At 32.9% G+C, this 20,440-nt stretch overlaps 1 protein-coding gene across 1 annotated transcript in view; it reads left to right on the top strand.

Annotated features, from left to right (window-relative positions):
* LOC124358202 (nesprin-1-like) overlaps positions 1 to 20,440 on the top strand; it is a 363,429-nt gene that overhangs the window by 87,052 nt on the left and 255,937 nt on the right. The window contains exon 6 of the mRNA XM_046810494.1: positions 18,915 to 19,010. Within this exon, the coding sequence (XP_046666450.1) occupies positions 18,915 to 19,010 (96 nt within the window). The remainder of the gene's footprint in view (positions 1 to 18,914; positions 19,011 to 20,440) is intronic.

Raw genomic sequence — 20,440 nt, 5'->3', positions numbered from 1 at the left:
AGTTCATTTCTGTCTACCTGTTCGCACGATACTTCGAAAAAGAATTTATCTACAGACTTGAAATTTTGCATGAACCTTCATTTTTATCAGTAACACCCAATTTGATAATGGTGCATATTACTCCATGGGATTTGGCTGAGCGTTATTGAACGTTTTTACATTGTTCTTATATGTAACCATAATGGCAAGGAGATTTTGGCAGGATAAATAAACTTGTAAGCAAACTGAGTACAATTATGTAATATTTTAACACGACATAATAATACATTTACACATAGGCTTAAGATTTGGACAGCGAAGTATTTTACGTGACATACGAGTATGGTCTGGCGTACTCTTACCTTGTAATATATGAATATAACCTAGCTTGTTCCGACGACCGGGCCTAGCACTACCATTGATGGGATATGCTGTAGAGAAACACAAGCAAATCGCCTTGATTGGCCCTAGTTACCAGTCTCAGTGAGGCGTCAAGGTTTGGGCTGTCTCTAATTATCATATTCAAAAATATTTATTGATGTGAAATGGTGATACACAATTTTAGCAACCGTTCTATTATCAGCGCGAACCAAGTCTTTAACTCTTCTTCCACTAATTACGAACACAAAGTTTGCTAGTAACATTTTATTTTGGCAGCCAACAAAGCGAACGCAAAACTCAAATTGGCTACAAATGTAATCAATTTGGACAACAGCTGTAGTCACTTTTATCTGCAACTTCTAATTGGCAACTAATTATTGAGGAATTAAGAGGAGTTATTGAACTAACTTCTGTCTACTTAGTCTGTACTGTATTTAATTAAGATATATAGTTCACAAAGTACTGTCTTAGTGCTGCTTCCTTAATTAGTCAAAGACTTGAGACAAAATACTTCTACACATTTCATGGTTCTGAAATAAAATTAGCAAGTGTTGAGTGAGGGTTAGTTTTTAGTATTAAACAGTTAAAGCGTATCATAAAGTAATAGCTGATTCAACCTATTTAAATTTTCCACTCCTGGAGTTATTTCTTCTCCATAGCTAAAAGCAGTATTTCACGTGCCGGTTGCAAATCGACGACAAATCAATTAAGAAAGGAATTATTCAGTACTGGATTTTGGCAAGCAATGAAAGTGCACAATAGTCGGCGCGGCGGGCCGGAGCGAGCTGCCAAGTTGAAAGTCGCGGTGGGCGATCCTCGACCGCTCAGAGCGACACCGACTGGCATCTGTTGGATAATGCAATAGCAGGCTCCGGCCTGACGTGGGCTGATTGCGATATCGACACCATCGGCCAAGGAATCTCCTGTCTCGCCAGTAGGCTGATACTTAAAGCCAGTTTAGATCATCAACAGATCAGTCTGGCAGACTCGTTTATAACAGTACAGACTTCGTAATCCTTCAGTTCCAGAGATCAAATGGAATTCTAAAACCTTTTTAATTTAATATGGTTTAACTTGTAAAAACTAAAGAATCGGCATAAACACGATTATATGGATACGTTTTAGACGAAACTTTGGCCATCTTGTGATTTTTATTTTGCCTAAGATTGAGGACCATTTTGAGACGACGTTTTGTGGCCTTCGTGTGTTTTTGAGTGACCTTGACAAAATGGACACACGCACACTTAAACGTAGACTTCGAAATGGCAATAACAATCTCTCCCCTAGCCTGAGGACCAGCGGCTGCAGGTTTCTCAGAAGTCAATTACATTTTGCATTTTAAGCGGTTCGAAGAGCGTAGTCGTGTGTAATTAGAGTAGCCTTCACCGACTCTGGAATTGTTATTCTGCTGACTGAGACTGGTGGAGTGATCCTGCACACCACGGCGATTCGGAGGTATTTCAAGTGTGGTTTAAGGAGAGGGTGTTTGGTTCCTGAAGCCATTCGAGGTACCCTTTTGGTGTAATTTTGACGATTTGATATAATAACTGACAGATATCCGCGACTTCACACGCAACTTCGTAGATTTTGCGCGGATATGAGCACTTCTGGTTGTAATGAATTATATTTCCGACGACAATGTTGAGGTATAAAACATGTCAAACGGTGTACAGCCATTGTGGCTTACTCCGGTTTTAGTATGTTTTTGTGCCATAGTTGATTTTGCCTTGTTTCTCCAATCAAGAAATTACAAACATAGGTCTGAAAAGCCTAATTCTGTCAGAATACAAATAGGATGGGTTTTATATCAATCTTTACATTTATAGTAAAAGTTATATCGTAACTTTAGCTTTTATATCTGCTTTGCAGTACTGACCAAACATGGCGTACTCAATATTTGCTAAAATGTACAGTTAAAAATATATTTTTACCAAAACTTTTACTGTTATCTGGATATTTTCCTACACTGTGCTCAACAGCGGATGCAGAAAAAGTTGAAATAAAGAAGGGCTGTTATTATCAAGCTTACTCTATGCTTTCAAAACTATAAATGTAAAATAGTTTAAAGTAGTGGTTAAATTAAACATACGTTTGTGCTGTTGAAAACAACACTCTAAACATTTGATTACATTTAACAGACTCACAGTTAATAATATTTGTTTGCTGTAATAGGACTTTACAGACCAAGATGGGATTTTCACAATTTTATATACCAGTGGGGCGTAGCACGAAGGTATTTTAGAGATAGGAATAGGCCTATATGTTAACCATGGACACTAAGAATTTCCATGTAAAATTTCAGTGCAGTCGGTCCAATAGTTTTACGTGATTGAGTAATATACGCATGAACACACAGGCAGTCACCATTAAATTTTTATATAATAGTGTAGACTGTGTAATTGGCTTAAAATACATCTGTTGATGAATTTCTTGAATTATTTTTTAATTTAATAGGCGTATTTCTAATTTTAATATTTTTTTTTAGTTATTTGCTATCTGTTCTTTGTTACCAAACTTGCTTTTATCTAAAGCCTCTATTCTTGTTAATTTAAATTGTTACTTTGTTATGACTTTCAAAATTGTATATCTGTCATTGTCTTTGTTCATTGTGTTTGTAGGATTAGTACTTTTATAATTGTTGACGAGACCTATTGTAATTTTGGTAATCACTTAATGGACAATAAATATCTTATGTTATAGATAAAGTTACACCTCGTTCTCCTATTACACCCTCTCTCTGTTTAATTCGCAATATATTTAAATGAGATTTAAATATTTCAGAATTTCAGTGTAGGTGATAACTGGTACTAGGAAAACATTCCAATAATAGGACTAACTGGTTCATCTATGGTTCATACACTACTACACTGAACACTAGATCAATTCCCAGCGATGCCATGGTCACGGCTAACGGTTGTAGGTCGACCAGTGCCCACGTGTTTCTTCCCATCTAGAAGAACTCGTGGGCCCCAGTTAAGGTCTGATGGAAAGATCAGGTCAGTCGTGACCGCCTCCACTACCGCTACGGTTGCTATGCAGCCTCGGTCACCATGCGGATACAATGCTCACCTCACCTCACCATCCTCTATCGAGTGTTGGGTTTCGTTCCTTGTCGGCCTTGCATCGACTAGGTTAGGCTAGGCCGCATGATTTACTGTTTCATTCTTCTTCGTATCGAATCACCGGATGTGACGACATTCGTACATCGCTGAAAGTGACACGATGTCATTCGATCAGTTTCATATAAGTATTTAGATTTAGAAGAATCTAAACTATACCAAAATTAAAAGCTAAAATGATTACGGATATTTTCTACAGTTAACATTCTGTTACAACAGAAACAATATATTACGAGATCTGATTACGAGATATCCACCCTCTTTGTCGAATCCTAAAGCATAAGGTTGAGCAGACAAAAATACAGTAAACATGCCAAAGTTGACAACAACATTTTACGTCAAAGCCGTTGTTTATAGTTTTAAATGAACCTTTTTGAATTGTTTATTTTCAAATGCGCTTAATATTCTGCTTCGTAATTTGATACCTATAGAAGATGGCATTTACCAGTTCAAAAAAATATGTTGATTCTGGTATTGGCTGAGTGTTAGCGAAGTCTACCATTCACGAGGATGTGTCGAGATCGAGTTGAGCTGTAGAATTGAATTTGTGCATGAAAGCTCATACGCAACTTCGACATAGACAAGAACTTTAGTGCAGCCATATTGAACAGGGGAATATCTTGATTTCTAATTATTAAGCTTTAGGCTATAAATTTAGATGAATTTCTACATAGGCAAAGTCGTGTACGATGATGGTGCACACGATCCTTTCGTGGTATTTGACTAAGCATTATCGAGGTCTATTACTGAGGGGGATGTATAGAGAGAGCAAATAAGCTACGGTCTTGAAGTTTGGATAAAACTTCATTTCTAAATGGACAAGATCGATGTCCCTTTAGGGGGCGTTTCTCCAGGATGTCCCATCCCCTTTGAACACATGGAAGCCCGGGAAGAGCATTCTCCTTGCATGATTATAGATAACGTGTTGTATTTTTGGTGCTAGTTAGGTCAAGGCAGCTTTTCGGACAATAGCATGAGGAATTTTACCACCAGGATGTTTTTGAGGTAATGCTTTTAGTCCGAAACTTACCGAAATCTGTCACACGTCTGCTGCACTCCTGCCGGGTTTTAGTTACAAAAAACGATGGAAAATGTCCGCATGTCGTCGTCAATGATGAACAATAAACAAATAATCGCTGCATTATTAGATTATATGACAAAACTTGCAAAGTTACATCATTTTGTCAAAATATCGAAATGCCGTCAATTTTGCTGTTAAATAGTTTATTACACTTCTATGTCATTTGGGATCAATTATTTCTATTCTTGTTAGAGGAAGTGATAACGATGAAAGCAATAACGATTAATATTATTATAATGCCTACAAAAATTTATATTATAATGAGAAATTTAAAAAAACTAGATCATGTTAATCTCTCCAAACCATCTAAGAAAAATACGTATCGACTCTTTACAGATGATTTGACGTTTACACAGTTGATTGTCTTGCAATGTTATACAACTTTACAAAGTTTGCCTTGTGTCCATAACAATAGTACTACCTTGAAAGACCAAAAATTATTCAACCAAAAGAATAACATTGATGGTAAATGTAACGTTTATTTATAGAATATCCACAGTTTACTTATGACAGATGCAACAATGTTCAGTTGCTGTGACCGCGGCCTCGATCCGCTCGACCACAACAATAGAAATTGTAACCGCGCTATGCAGATCATGCAACCTGCAATCACTAGCTAATGATAGATCGGGCCGGAATATTTATGAGGCACTGTTGACAAGCGAGCGGTGATTAATACAGAGACCGGTCCTCCTTGACTCCCAGTCTGCCAGTGGGGGATGCTGTAATCAGGTGCTTCTCGCTGCGATTTCTAGACATTATCCATAATCTTCGTTAAACGTATTAATTCCGCAAAGCCCTGTTGGGAGTGCCGTCACTGAGTTCCTTGTAATTTCGCTGGCGTCAGTAAATTTGCACGCCCGGAGCCGGACGGGTTGGGGCGGTCATCTAGATATAGCAGACTGCTTTACCGACTGGCTGGGTTTGTTTCAGTTAACGTGCATTACCATCTTAACCGTAAACACGAGTTCAGTAAACTTGTCAATTTACAATATATTGTAGAATAGAATAGAAAACTCTTTATTGCAGGAATATACAAACTCATTTTCTTTCAAATTAAATGAAACAAATAACACATGATTAAAACAGTTCATAAATATACAATAATTACTACTAAAATATGTATTACAAATTTGTTACTTCCCGCAAAAGGTAGCCTTTACAGGCATGAAGCCCAATTATAAGGGAACCCTATGCTAAGGTAGGCCTATATGCGAATGAAGGAACCAGGATTTTTCCGGACATTTTCCATCGTTCAGTGAAACAAAAAATCAGTAACACTACGGTTCGAGATCTACAATCAGTTGACTCTTCTTCAGGTGACTTAGGCGTGTCACAACGCTTTGGTATGATTTGTTTATTTTTAACCTAGTTTGTAGTCATGTATTAGGTTAGTTATTACCTGAAGAAGAGATCAGATTGCAGATCTCTAAACGTAGTGTTACTGATTTTTTGTTTCACTGAACAATGGCAAATGTCCGGAAAAATCCTGTTTCCTTCACGACCCTTCCATCGTCAAAAATAAACTTCATACACGCGTATAACAGTCGAAACTGAAATATTTAAACTCACATTGAGCATAATCTGCATTTATTGGGCTGGTACGTTCGGATTTCTGTGGTTGTAGGCTGTTATAACAGTGTATTTTGTTGTAAAATTTCATTTATAGACGTTTGTTATTATTTATTTTCGCTGTTATTATTCAAATAACTGTTATTTTTTGCTACACAGATTGTTGTAACATACTGTACGGTATCAGTATTGTTTTCTTTCCGGATGAGTTTTTGTCTACGCCATTTACCGTTTAATTAGCTTTCACTAAACTTTGTTAAGGGTAAACGTATCAAATAATTTAGAAACTGTTTTTATTACATTTCCAGAAATCGATCCAAGACCTTGGTTAGAGTGCTGGCAGACTAAAGTCTGATTTAGTAGTGATTAGAATTTATTACTTCTCGATAACCTTATCTACACTTGCATAACATATTTTATGCACTTCTTATTCGTTGTCCTTTCTAAGAAATACCTATTAGTCACAGAGGCTTTGTTTTATATTGTATTTATGCACGGTTTGACTAATTTGTGATAAAGAGTTCCTGGAACAATATCATTGTTGAGTGACGAATAGTCAGAGAGCACTTCCAACTAGGCCGAGGTCTACAGAAGAAGTCCTTGGCCTAAAATGGTAAACACATGATGCATTAAAATTTGATTTATAGTTCAGAACTATATTTTATAGGTTATAGTTCTGAAGTTAAACAAAGCCTATTATAGTAGTCAAAGACCCATAACAACATAAAGTTAGAGTAGCGTTATCCTCCAAACTTTACAGCAAATTCCAAGAACAATAAATGCGCATATTATGGTGTGATCCCTCTACTACTGTATAATAGCAATACTGCGTTAGTCGTTACCTATTAACTCAATTAACAAGAGGCTGTAATAGGCAGTTTTGAAAACTACAAAACTTTAAATATACAAAAGATTATTATTTACATAATTTTTTTTTGCTCTTTCTCATGATTGTAAAAGAAGAAAAGCTGATCTTTTCAACAACAAAATTAAAAATCCCTGCGGAAGTAAAACAGGAAATATTTACACTTAAATAATTTTGGTGAACGGCAAAATTTGACCTAAATAATGATAAAGCAGTGTTTATTAGTTATATACGAACAAGTCTTATGAAAAAGAAGAAATAACCCATGAGTTATTATATCGTTGAGTAAATCAGAGAAGCTGTAAATTATTTGGTTGTGATTTAATTCCTACGATCACACAATTAGTATTTGTAATACTTCAGCGTCTATGCGTACGAGATCGTGAGCAAAATCCGATTCTTATGTAATTATTTCTTGAGTATTCCAATTTCGATTTTCCGATTCGTATTTCCAATTTACTCCGTTGGCCCGAAAGTTTTGAAATTACTAATTAATTTGAGTTTCACGCTTTGTTAAAACGTCTATTTACTATGCCCTTCAATAAAGTGCTGTAAATAATAAGTTTTTCTGTTTTTAATTTCTCCAAATTACCTAATATAATCTACCTCCCTCTTCTATATTCTATTCTGATCCAAACTTATATTCAATTGATTGAATAATAAATCAATATTACTACTAAAGAGATTATACCTTTTACTATGTAATATTTATTTCTGTGTTGTATATATGGATTTTGGATATATATTATGAATATTCAGAATGGTTGTGAAACGTTTCCTAAACTTATTTAACGAAACTGCGACAACTCCTCTAAATCACGTACACGGAATTCATTTAAAATAGTTTTATCGGATTTTATACACAGAGTACGCCAAAACATGAGGTTCCGGGTTCAAATCTGTAAATGTGCTTGAGGAAACCTCTAACATGTGATATAATTTTAAAACTGTAGTGTTACACATTTTGGTGAAATTTGTTTCCAAAAGTGTGTAACTGTTTCAAAATTACAATTAAAACACGAAAAATTGAGTGTTTTACTAAAGAAAACGCCATTTTTACGTTTAAAAATAAACGTAGTTTAACTAACACAGTTTTTGTCTGCGATAAATTCATTTAATAGTGACATGTCATAAGAACATATTTAACGAAATTACCGTACTATAAATATACACATATTGATTGCGTATGCACATATTATATGTGTATAAATATTTGTATTTTGTAGCCCTAAAACAAAAAATTATTACTGAGTTGTACGTCATGTAAATCCTTATTATGTAAACTGTTTTGGAAAAATTCGTTTTACATTCACGCGACTTATTTGTTTCGAACAGTTTTTGAGTGATAGCTTGAATTTTAATATAATTTTCACTGTTGAAAACAAAAGACTTACTTCTGTGTCGAGTGCTGGAAAACTATTACTAATGCATTGGTATGTTTCTTTAGAGTTATGTACCATTACTCATGATTGACAGTTGTAAAATCTCTAACCGCAGTCCGGAATAGGGCAGATGCTTTTGCCAGAACTGCAACGTCAATCTGCTTCCCAACACCAAAGCTTATCAGAGCAGTCCACAACACAACTGGCATAGTTCCATTGGTAATTTTAAAGGGTGTGATTGTGTAGATGACACCACAACTCGAATTCGAATGAGAGAAATAATCCTTTGCGGTTACCCTCGCGTCAACTATTTGTGCGCGGTAGTGTACAATTTCTACCGGTCCTAATCTCAAAAACTTCATTTGAATGTTACAAGGTAAACAAACACACACACGAAAATATTTACAGATTAATTTTCTAAATCACTTTACTAAAAGATTTTCACAAATATCATTTTGTTCTGAATTTATTGTCTAGAATGGATTTGGTAACTGACAAAATTCGGCTATTTCAAATGTTTGGGATGGTTTATTACAAACTGTTTTTGAGGATTTTTTCCACTTGAGTTGAAAGGTCACAAATATAATTCTATTGTTCTTATAATTAAACCTGATTTGACTATTACAAAAGGCTTAGTTCTGGGTATAGTGTTAGAAGCTATTACTAATGCTACGTACATTAAACTCGTAAGCTAGCTACTATAGGTTCGGTTGTCAGTATGTATCTGAGAATAATTATGCATCGCTGTCTAATTAGGCATGCATGAAATAATTAACGAGATTCTCTCTGGCCCTATATATCACCTAGTGCAACCTAGATTTGGTGAAGTAGTAATATAACACACTGTTAATATACCTAGCTTTTTTATCATCATTTCTGAGCTTTTATTAAAATGTGAAAGAGAGTTTCTTAAATGTCTAGACGACGAATTAAAACGCTTAAAATTTTGAATAAGAGTTTCTGCAATACCAAAAACTATTGAACAAATGCTATTGTATGAATATAAACGTAAAACCCGAACTAGTTTTTGTCTGAGCTTAAAACCTGGGGAAATGTTTATTCTGTCTAGTTATCTCTATCAAGAACTAATTGAGCTATATAGCCTACTTCAAGTTTTGCATGAAACTATTTCTACGTAGGCAACCTCGAGTTCGATGATGGTACATGTTCTTTCAGGTGATGCCTTCATTCTATCTATCCTTAGTGAAGCCTGTTACAAGGCCCTTGGTCTGGCGTACTTCTACCTCGTTGGCAGAACGTTAGCAAAGCTTGTAACTCGAGGGGTCGGACAAATTTTATTTATACCTGTCTGTCTGTCCATCGTTGTCTCGAAAACGAAATGACCTGTAGAGATGAGATTTGGCATTGAGCATCATTTCTATCATCACTGGATCCGATTCAGTGCATGTCACTCTATAGGACTTGGCTGAGCGTTAGCAAATATTTTTACGCTGATCTTGTATGATGATGATTGTCCAACTATGGAAGTTGATTAAGCACCATTGAAGTATATTAGTCAGTAGGCTGCAGATTTTTTTCTGATTCAAACTTAACTTATGTCATTTTTTCTGTATGATTGTCTGTTTGTAAATCTGTCCACAAGACATCGTTACACAATAAAATGAGGTATAAACTTTAAATCTTTCATACAACCAGAGCGAATCCTGTTACGCGGCAGTGGTTTGGCGTACTTATACCTTGTTGTAGGTTAAAATTACTCCTCTTTCTAAGAAAATGTTTAATAAAGCGATACCGACAGGATATTCCAGGTTGAAGTAGGTTGAAGTCAATGATTTAAACCTAGCAAACTTCAACAAGGCGCTTTAGGTTCCGTCGCTATTACAAGTTTATAGTTACGTATTTGTCTCACGTAAAGCAAAACGGCGACCTGAATACACGTTCAAGGTCAAGCGATTAGTACGAGTAATGAGTTCTCATTAGACTGAGCCGGCCAAATTGTCTCTCAGGGCTATTGCATACAATGCAAGATGGTAATCATGTTCTATTCTTCGGTTCATCTACGTGCTCTGTTTATAAGTGCAATGGATTCAAAGTCTCCAGTGTAGCCTACCTCCAGGACAATCACAGCATCTTTAGATTAACGTAAAAATTTCTACCTACTTTAAAAATGTTTTGAAAGTTCCATGTTAATGGTTCAATTTATGTATATAAATAAGCTAGCTACTATAAGTTCGGTTGTCAGTCTGTATCTGAGAATAATTAGCATCGCTGTCTAATTAGGCATGCATGAAATAATTAACGAGATTCCCTCTCACCCTATATATCACCTAGTGTAACCTAGATTTGGTGAAGTAGTAATACGTATACCACACTGTACAATATACCTAGCGTATGTTTTATCATGCATTTCTGAGCCCTTTCCCTTCTCCGCAATATGTGTTGACCGACAGTAATTAAGAGTATTTATGAGAAACGGCTATTTTAATTCTGATTTATTATTACAAATTGTGTATTCATCTGTTTTCGTATTTATTTGGTAACAGTCAGTTATTGCATTAAGTTATGAAGTGGGATTCATTTGTATTAGAACGTGCTAAAATGATTCAAATGATAGTACACATTTCTATAAATTACTGTCCAGGAAAAGTGTAGGGACTGAGGAACTCGGAGACCTGTTAAATCTCCAGCCAGAGGGGGGCCTACGAAACACATTATTATTATCTGATTGACCTTGTGTTGAAAGTGCTATGTGACTGAGGTTTCTGATTCTAGGGATGATAGATTATCTTCATACAGAAGCTTAAAAACCACATATTTTGGGAAAATTCATATAAAGAATAAATTTGGATATAGAGACGTTCCTTAAAACTGGCGGGGGTGTAGTGTGATGAATCTAGAGGTTTGAGAGGTTTTAATACTACTATATTCAAACACTAGTTGGCATCTTTTAGTGAAGAGTATTTCAGTCATGAATGAAGAGAGAAGACGATATAATCTTCTAAATCGCATAGTGATGACTCATATTCGAGTACGTACACAATCATTTCAGGCTTATTTTGGCCATATAAGCATTCCAAATCACAAAGTGAAATCTTGAATAGAAGTTCGGACAAACAATGTACAATATGTGGTAGAGTAACATCTCATTAGACTTTTCGCTTACCTATTGAACTATAGACACTATTATTTCATTATACACTATATAATAGGTATTGGATTTTATTTTTGAAGTTTTCAGTATCCCACGTTCAATATTTTACATAATTTGATCCACAGTTGAACATAATCACACAGTTGTTATTGCACCGGAGTACTTAATTAATCTATTATCATCCTCTGCTTAATTAATCTATAGTATTACTGATTTAAGTTATAACAAATACTATAACACCTAATCTCTGTACCACTACATTTATTACATTGTTATTATAATATATTTGAGGAGGTTAGAATCAAAGTGCACATGTTCCAAAAAATTCGAAATTTAGATAGCAGTGTATTTTTTTTTGCCTCGTTACCCTGCACATTGCTATGCTTTAGGTTTGTTCCTAAAAAATCATGTTCCTATGTAATTTAATGTTGAAAAAATAAGGTTGGCAACACAACTCACATGTTCCACTGGAACTTGTGAGTTTTGACAGATTATGAAATCAGCCCAAGTCACGTGACTCCTCTAGACCAATAAAAACAGAGTTGAGGAGCAAAACAAGAGGTTGCCTAACCTAAAATCTGTATATTATGAGTGAAACTTAACTTTATTTATTTATTAAACTTATGAGAAGATGGACGAGTTTTTAACACCTTCAGCTGAAGATGAAAGGCCTACAAAAAGGACTCCTAATAAAAGTAACTGGAAGAAAACCAAAGAAAAGATAGCCAGGTAGGACTAGGCTATCTTTTCAGAAAAGAAAAAAGACGTTGACAAACTTTTCTACGTAAGCACTTTGGAGAGACCTGGAAAAATAATGACAATCTCCATTTTTATAAAAAATCATAGAAGGTGAACCGTCGGTCAACGGAAATCAATTAACCATATGTGAACCGCGTGAAGAAATTCCATTATTATTAATTTAGACAAGTTTGAAAATTGTAATCCACTCTTGACATTGTAAATAAAGTTTGTTTATACTATATTATTCACCATATTTTTTATTTCCTGACCTATTGAAATGGTTTCTAAGTTCAGTTTTGAGAGCATAAGCCGGATCTGAAACTTCATTGAAATTGAATGAGAGGATTGGTTTACATTTCTGGCCAAGTGGTACATTTTTAGCTACTTACTGATATTACTCTTAAAATATCTGCAATTCCATAACTCACATGTTCTAATCTATGATTTTCAAAACTCACTTGTTCCAAATCAGTGATTTTCAAAACTCACATGATCCTCAAGTCAGATCCAAAACTTACATGTTCAAAACTTATTAACCCTCCAACTGTTGTTCATCAAAATTTTGATGAACACAACCCAATTATGATTGTTGTTCATCAAAATTTTGATGAACAAACATTCCCTTGCATAATCACTCATTACAGTATATTCCGGCAACGTATCGATTCGATTCATGCACCATTGGATTCGGGAAAAAAAAAGCCTAAGGAATACTATAGTTTTATTCCTCTTTGTATTGTAGTTGCAATGTACCAAGTTCGTAGTTTGGAACGTAAAAGATGTGACCGCCATGTTGTCGATGCCGTCTGAGTTGTTGATGTGACGAGTCGTGTTTATTAGTAAGTTTTAGTAGGTTTATTTGTGTTTTAGTGTTGTGTTTAGTGTGTGGTGAATTGTTAAATATTGCAGTAGTGCAAATAAATATATTTTAGAATAAATACATTTTTCGAACATTTTTCGCAAAAGTTTTGAGTAATGACAAAATGAAACTTTTTTCGACTCTTCAAAAAAAAGTTATGGAATTTATTTTACTACTGCTGTATAGTTTACTTCATTCTGAGTAATAAAATATGCAATATAACATGTATTGAAGTAAAACTGTGTTAGTAAAACTTTTATTAGCAAATTCTTACATATACACCCTATTTTCACAATTTATGCGCATCGCTGCTTTTTGTTATATAGTGTTATTATAGTTTCATAAATTTGTAAAATGATTATGTGTTTCTGAAACTAGAATAAAATTTGACATAAAATGGATATCTCACTTTTATAGTTTTCTTACTATAACTTGGTTTGCTAGGTATGGTCCCCCCAAATTAAAAAAACAAAAATGTAAATTTTGAATTTCATGGAAAAAAATTTTTAGTCAACATTTTTTTAAGGCCAAATTTAAATACTAATATTATTATATGTTTAATTCTGAACACAAAAATATATACTTCTATATATATTACTTTTAATTTATATTTTTAATAAATTTTTTAAAAAACCCTTGCACGAGGCTCGAAAACATGCTGCCACTACAGGAAAAAATGACTGCCAGTTGGAGGGTTAACAGTTTTTTAACATGTTAACATGAAATTTTGATCTTTTTTATTGGTTTAATAAAATCTTGCTACAGTTTTCCATTAAACCCACTTTTCTTTGTTAACAGTTTGCTGCTAGAAATATATTAATTAGGTTTTTCTCAATTTACCAAAATTGAATATTTTGGATCATGTGCACTTTGATTCTAACCTCCTCATTTATGATATTACACTAGTTACTGTAAGAAAAGTAAAGTAAAGCCAAAAGTAAAGAATTGTGCTATGGACTTGAGCTATAACTCAATCCACTGATGTCTGTTTTGGAATTTTTGTGAACTGCTATAATATTATTAGGGTAAATCCTGTTTTATAGCATGTAAATAAAATAAAATAAATAAATTACCTTGAAGAAAGTTATATGTGGCCTACCCATACAAAATATCTAAAATCAAGTTGTATAACTATAATTTGTTGGTACAATTATCAATACTCAAATTCCCTTAAATCTTCACAACTTTATATTTTATGAGCAGCTACTTGCACTCTGTAGTCTTGACGATTCACTGATTCAAATAATTTACTGTTAAAGTGTACAATTAAACACAATAGGTACGATGCAAATTAGACTTCATCGTCTCATTCAACATCGTTGCGTAACAATGTATGATGTGCAGAAAGTAACATACACTAATTAAATATGTAATCTTATTTCTAATTGTATCTATATTGCAATATTTGCCTGCTCAGGTACTGCTATGTTAGTTACATACAGGTTAATACAAAGTAGCTATTTTTATATTATTCTTCACCCAAATGCAGGAAAAATTAGCGCATAATTAACCTCAAAGTCCGCATAGTTAATGCTCGCTTAAATATGATAGGTAAAAATAAATTATGAATACGAAATATATAAACGGTGCTGGTGTACATAATACTCAAAACATTTATTTTAGCCATCCGAATGCCGCATGCTTAACATCTTTATCGCTTTACTCTTGAGTTTTGACGAATAGTTGCAGTCATCTCGTTTAAAACAAATTACTAAAACTGTTCAACGCATGATTGGGTAGCGAGTAAAGCTTGGATTTCCAATACACTTAGATAAATTGAATGACAGATTGAAGTTACTGTAAGTATATTTCCTACTCGAGTGATTTGATTCACAGACGTGGTAGCTTTTACTTATTACAGTGCTGTCATGGCTTTTGAGAAGGAATTAGTGGCTTCATGACTGAAAATAAATTGGTTAGTGTAAATATATTTGGTAAATGTTACGTGGCTTTTAGCCATTATTTGAATATTATACATAGGTAATATATAAATAGTGTTACACTTTACAAGTATTATTTTTCATGATTTAATTTCTCAGTGTATTTTTAGTTATGTTCTATCAAGCAGAATATATGCTATCTTGCTTCGAAATTCAGTTGATTTTATTGCTTTTTTTCAATATTTCAAAATTAACGTACCAGGACCGGTTCAGATCTATACCAGTGGTCATATCAATTCCATTTTTTTTGTTTACGTCTACCAAAGTGGTCTTAGAATGAAAGACGGAAAGGTTATAACCTCAATCTTTACCAATTTTTTCAAAACGTCATGTGAGTCTCATATGGTGCTGTGACATTTTAAGCACACCTTGTTTTTCAAGATAGATTTTTGTATTAACTATTAAAAAAACGAGAATTATGTTGTATTTCATTATGTTAACAGGAAGATGTTGTGGTATTGGCCTTTCTTCAAGATCTACTATACACAAGTCATGGGCCTGAAATTATATTGTTACTTATTTTTTTATTGATATTACAATTTTAGCTCTCCATACATTAAAAAAATTATAGTATTAAACCAATGAATTTCTTCTATTTCTATGTAAAATGTTGTGTAGATTTCAACAATTATTTCGTGGAAAAATGTGTATAAATCACAGTGAAAACAAAATAAAAAAACAAAACAATAAAAATATCCATTAATCAAAGATGGTTAGGGTGTGAAAAATAAAATTTTCTAATAAATACTCTGTGGTTTTACCCAACAATGTTTAACACTAACGTACATTCACTCTGTATATCTATACATTGAAACAATGTAATGTAGATGAGCGATTTCGAATATCTACTTTCTTATTTTCTGTAGCTTTGTATATTTCTTCTATAAGAGTCAGAATTGTATTATTTTTATTTCAAACAACTTTTTATGTATTATTTGGAATTTTTTTACCTTCAGTTAAAAAAAAATACAACCCTTGTGAGTTTGTATCTTACTTTCAAATAATTACAGTAAAGTGTGTTCTAATTTTGTAACTTATAATGATGGTCCGAAATCCTACATTGAGTTTCATCTTCAAATAGAATTTTCATGTATCTTTTTCAAAATAATCACTGAAAGTGCTATCATTTTTTATTAATGCATACTGATTTTCAGATTTTCAAAACATAATTTTCTTAAACTAATAATACCTATTCATTATAACCATAATATAAATAAATAGTTCCAATATTTTATGTAGAGTGTAATACTATGAAACTTACCATCAATGGGTGGTTTACACAACATGTTCGTAATAACTAAGATAACTCATAGCAATGTTACCATCGAAACTTGTATTCCTCCATTTTATTAAACTATGCTACTATAGGCCTAGTACAAATGTTGGTGATTGTATTGTATTTTTCTGTTGTATAAACATCAGTACTCTACCATCCAGTATTTCATGTAGATTCATTGTTCAGTATTTACTAGATTTCACAAAGTTGAAATTGTTTTAAATGAATTTAGAGCATGTTTTTGTTTGAATTCTTTATTATAATATCAGATAAATATTTACTTGTTGTTTGAAGTTACAACATATTTAAAAAAAAAAAACTAAAAATACCTTATTTGTATTCGAAAAAACTTAAAAATAATTTTTACTAAATATGAAATAATATAAATAACTAGTGTTGTTATTATTTGTACTGTGCAGACTGTTATGCACAAGTACTTATTATAGAATTGAAGAATTATTTAGTCAGTTAACCTCATTTTACCATAGCCAGCTCTTAACATGTGGCAAGAAAGTATACTAGATTTATTACAAAGTATTTCTTATCTATTGAAATGTGAAGATGAGGTAAAAGGTTTGAAATTTTAAAAAGGATCTTTGCCTCTAAAGAAGTAGGTTTTATATGGTATTTAATTTATCTATTGTAATATATTGATATTTATTTCAATTTTCAAAACCTTTTACCCACCTATTGTGCATAGTTTTCCTTGTTTATTTCAGGTATCAGTGATATTTTAATTACCTAGAATAAAGAACTATAAATATTTCCTATTCAAATGAATGAAGTTAATGATGACATATCTTCTCTTATTCTTTGACCCATCTTTGCCTTCCTTGTAGAATGATGAGAGATCATGCATGCATGTACACCTGGAGGGTAACAAAGTATAACTGGGTGTAATTTGTATAGCACTTCACATACTTTTAAATTCACAGTATAAGGTTGTGTATGATATGTTCAACTGTAAATACTATTCATCATAATCACTGAAATTGTTCATAATTACATACGTTTTGTAAGAACCAGTTTTACAGAGGGCTTGCATGCATTATGTTTAAAATAACCATATATGTCAAATATGATTGTTAATACCAGCAGTTACTCACAGCTTCCCATACATTTTCGTAGGCTTTGCACCTCTGTAAGCACGTCTGGTTTGAGTTAATTATATTTCCGATGCCAATGTTGAGTGCCTTGTTGCCAAGATCAAGAAAATCTGTTAATAAGTGTATATTTATAGCCATTGTGATTTACTCCGGTCTTGGTATTTTTGTTCCATAGTTGATTTTGCCTTGTTTCCCGATCAAGAAAATATTTACATAAACAGGTCTGATATGCCTTCATCTGTAACAATACAACTAAGATGGGTATTATAAAAGTCTTTAAATGTACAATAAAAGTTGGATTGTAACGTTATCTTTTATAATTATTCACATTATAGTACTGACCAAGCACTGCGCAGTTAATATTTACTAAAAATGTACAGTTAAAAGTATATTTTTACACAAACTTTTTATTTTATTTTCCGATAAATTCTTACTGTGTGCTCAACAGCGGTTGCAGTAAACCTAAGACATAAGAAGTATAGTTACTGTCAAGCTTACTCTATGCTTTCAAGACTATAAATTTAAACAAATTTAAAATAGAGGTTAAATTAATTTAATATATGAAATATGTTTGTGATCATAAAACAATGTTTACACAAAAAATTTGATTACATTTAACAGACTCTTACAATTAATAATATTTGTTTGCTGTAGTAATCTTTAGACACCAAGATGAGTTTTTCACAACTTTTGAGACCAGTGGGACTTAGCCTGGAGAGATATTCTAAATAGGAACAAGCCTATATTCTAACCAGGGACGTTATGAATCTCCATTTAAAGTATCAGTACAATCATTTTAATAGTTTATGCATGAAAGCACAACGAACGAAAAGCTCACTTTCACTTTTGCATTTATAATGTATATATACATATAAAATATAGGATGTATGTCCTATGTAGGTAGGGATAAGTATACAGTATGATGTAATTAGATTTAATTGTATTTTAATCAATAAGTATCAAGTTACTGGTTTGCATATCCGTTATCTTACCAATGACTTTGTTAGTTGATTGAAGAGATGGTTTGTGTCAGACAGACCGCTTTGAAAACGTAGGCATTTAAATTTATTTATCTAATTGAATTAAACTATCTTTGAGTATATACTTATAATAAGTCACGTAATCATGTTTGAAGTAAAAGATTGAATCATCTGATAATTTCCAGCAGTGCTCGTGTCAAGTGGAGAGCGCAGACAGGAAATGATGAAAGTTGGTACAGTTCAAGTGTGAAGAGTTAATTGCATGACGAACAAAGCGTTACACTTGTTCCGCACATAAGTTATATATCATGATTCTATTCCATTAACTCTTCAGAATATTTAATGAATTGTATTCCTGTTCGTGCTGTTTACAAGTATATATTTTGTAATTTAAATAACGTTTCATTTATTGTTATACAACATTTCTTTTAATGCATTTGGTAACTTCTTAAAATTATGTGGATTTGTCAGTTTTCATTGATGAAGATTTCAAACATATCTGATATAAATTTTTGTTTCAGCGAGTTCCACCGCTTCGAGTGGATGACTTAATCGAAGATTTAAAAGATGGAACCAAGCTTTTGGCTCTACTCGAAGTCCTATCTGGAGAAAAATTAGTGAGTACATCGGAATTATTTAATTGGCACGATTAAATAAAATGTGCTGTAATAACTACATTTAAATACCAAACTAATATATATTGTGTTATTATATAATTGTACTTTCATTGTCTTGAAAGGATAACAGGATTTCGGACATTTGCCATCGTTATATGTTATAAAAGGTACCTTTTATAACCTGTAAATGCCCTTACAACCTTTTATAACGCTGGTAAATTTCCGAAATCCTGTCATCCTTTCAAACCTTCCATCGTCAATAACAAACTTTAAACAAAGAATTCACTGTCTTATCAATTAATTCTTTGTTTAAAGTCTTATCAGTAAATGTTTGGTACTGGCCGTGAATTCCAGTAAACTTCTTAATTCATTAAATTAAATTTTATAGCGAAGTCTGTTTCATTCTATTGTCACTAATATAAATCATTAAACACACAAATTGTGATATTATTGTGTTCATATATTTATCGTGTTTGGATTATTGGAACAGAATTATAAGAAATCCAGCTAAAGGGAAATCCTTACAAGATATTAGCTGTGCAGTCACTAGACAGGAAACTCCACCAAATCCCTACTGAGAGAATGTGGGATTTATGTGGGTAAGAAAGACAGTTAACCATTAAAGAATCACGGATCTTGCTGAAGTATAAACTTTGCTACCAATGGCAGAAACCATATCTAAAGCTGGGCATAATGCAGATGAGACGATACCATGAGGATACCAATACAGAATACTATTGCAACACTACCATAGCAAAACTTAATCACCTCAAATTTTTGCAATAATATGGTTTCCAATTAGCTGGATTGCAACATTATACCACTAAAGCTGATATGCTAGTGAACTGATTGGAAATGTTCGTTAATTAATAGTCTGGTGACAAAATGGACGAACAGTTTATACAGAGTTCTGAAGCTTGTACAGTTACATTGACTTATTGCAATACATACCCAACAGTGTACACTTTTATAAATGTATACTGACTAATGTTGGTGACATAATAAAATCTTGTGACTAGTCAATGAGGACTTCTATTTATTATTTAACCATTTGGACGGATAAACATAGAATTAGAATGAATCATTACAAAGGTTTTCAAGGTCAACTGAAGGTTTTCTGCCATGTACATCTATGGAATACAGTAGACTTGAATATAAATGCTTTACTTCAGTAAAATGAAAAATCTTAGACTGATGACAAATCAGATTCAAGAATTAATCTTTCATTCTCACTGTATTAGTTTACGATGTTGTATTTATGTCTTAAACATATATATTTAATCTATATATATGTATCACATTAAGGCGATATTGGTAAATAATATAAATTAGCTGTACATATGATATTTTATTGATAATAAGGTATATTGGAGGTGAATGATGTCGGAGGAGACATATTTTCGCCCTTATATCTACTATTTTTACAAAAA

Source organism: Homalodisca vitripennis, chromosome 3 (assembly GCF_021130785.1).
Source record: "Homalodisca vitripennis isolate AUS2020 chromosome 3, UT_GWSS_2.1, whole genome shotgun sequence".
Classification (NCBI taxonomy): domain Eukaryota; kingdom Metazoa; phylum Arthropoda; class Insecta; order Hemiptera; family Cicadellidae; genus Homalodisca; species Homalodisca vitripennis.
The sequence above is the reverse complement of the archived record's forward strand: the minus strand, read 5'-3'. Positions and strand labels throughout refer to the sequence as shown.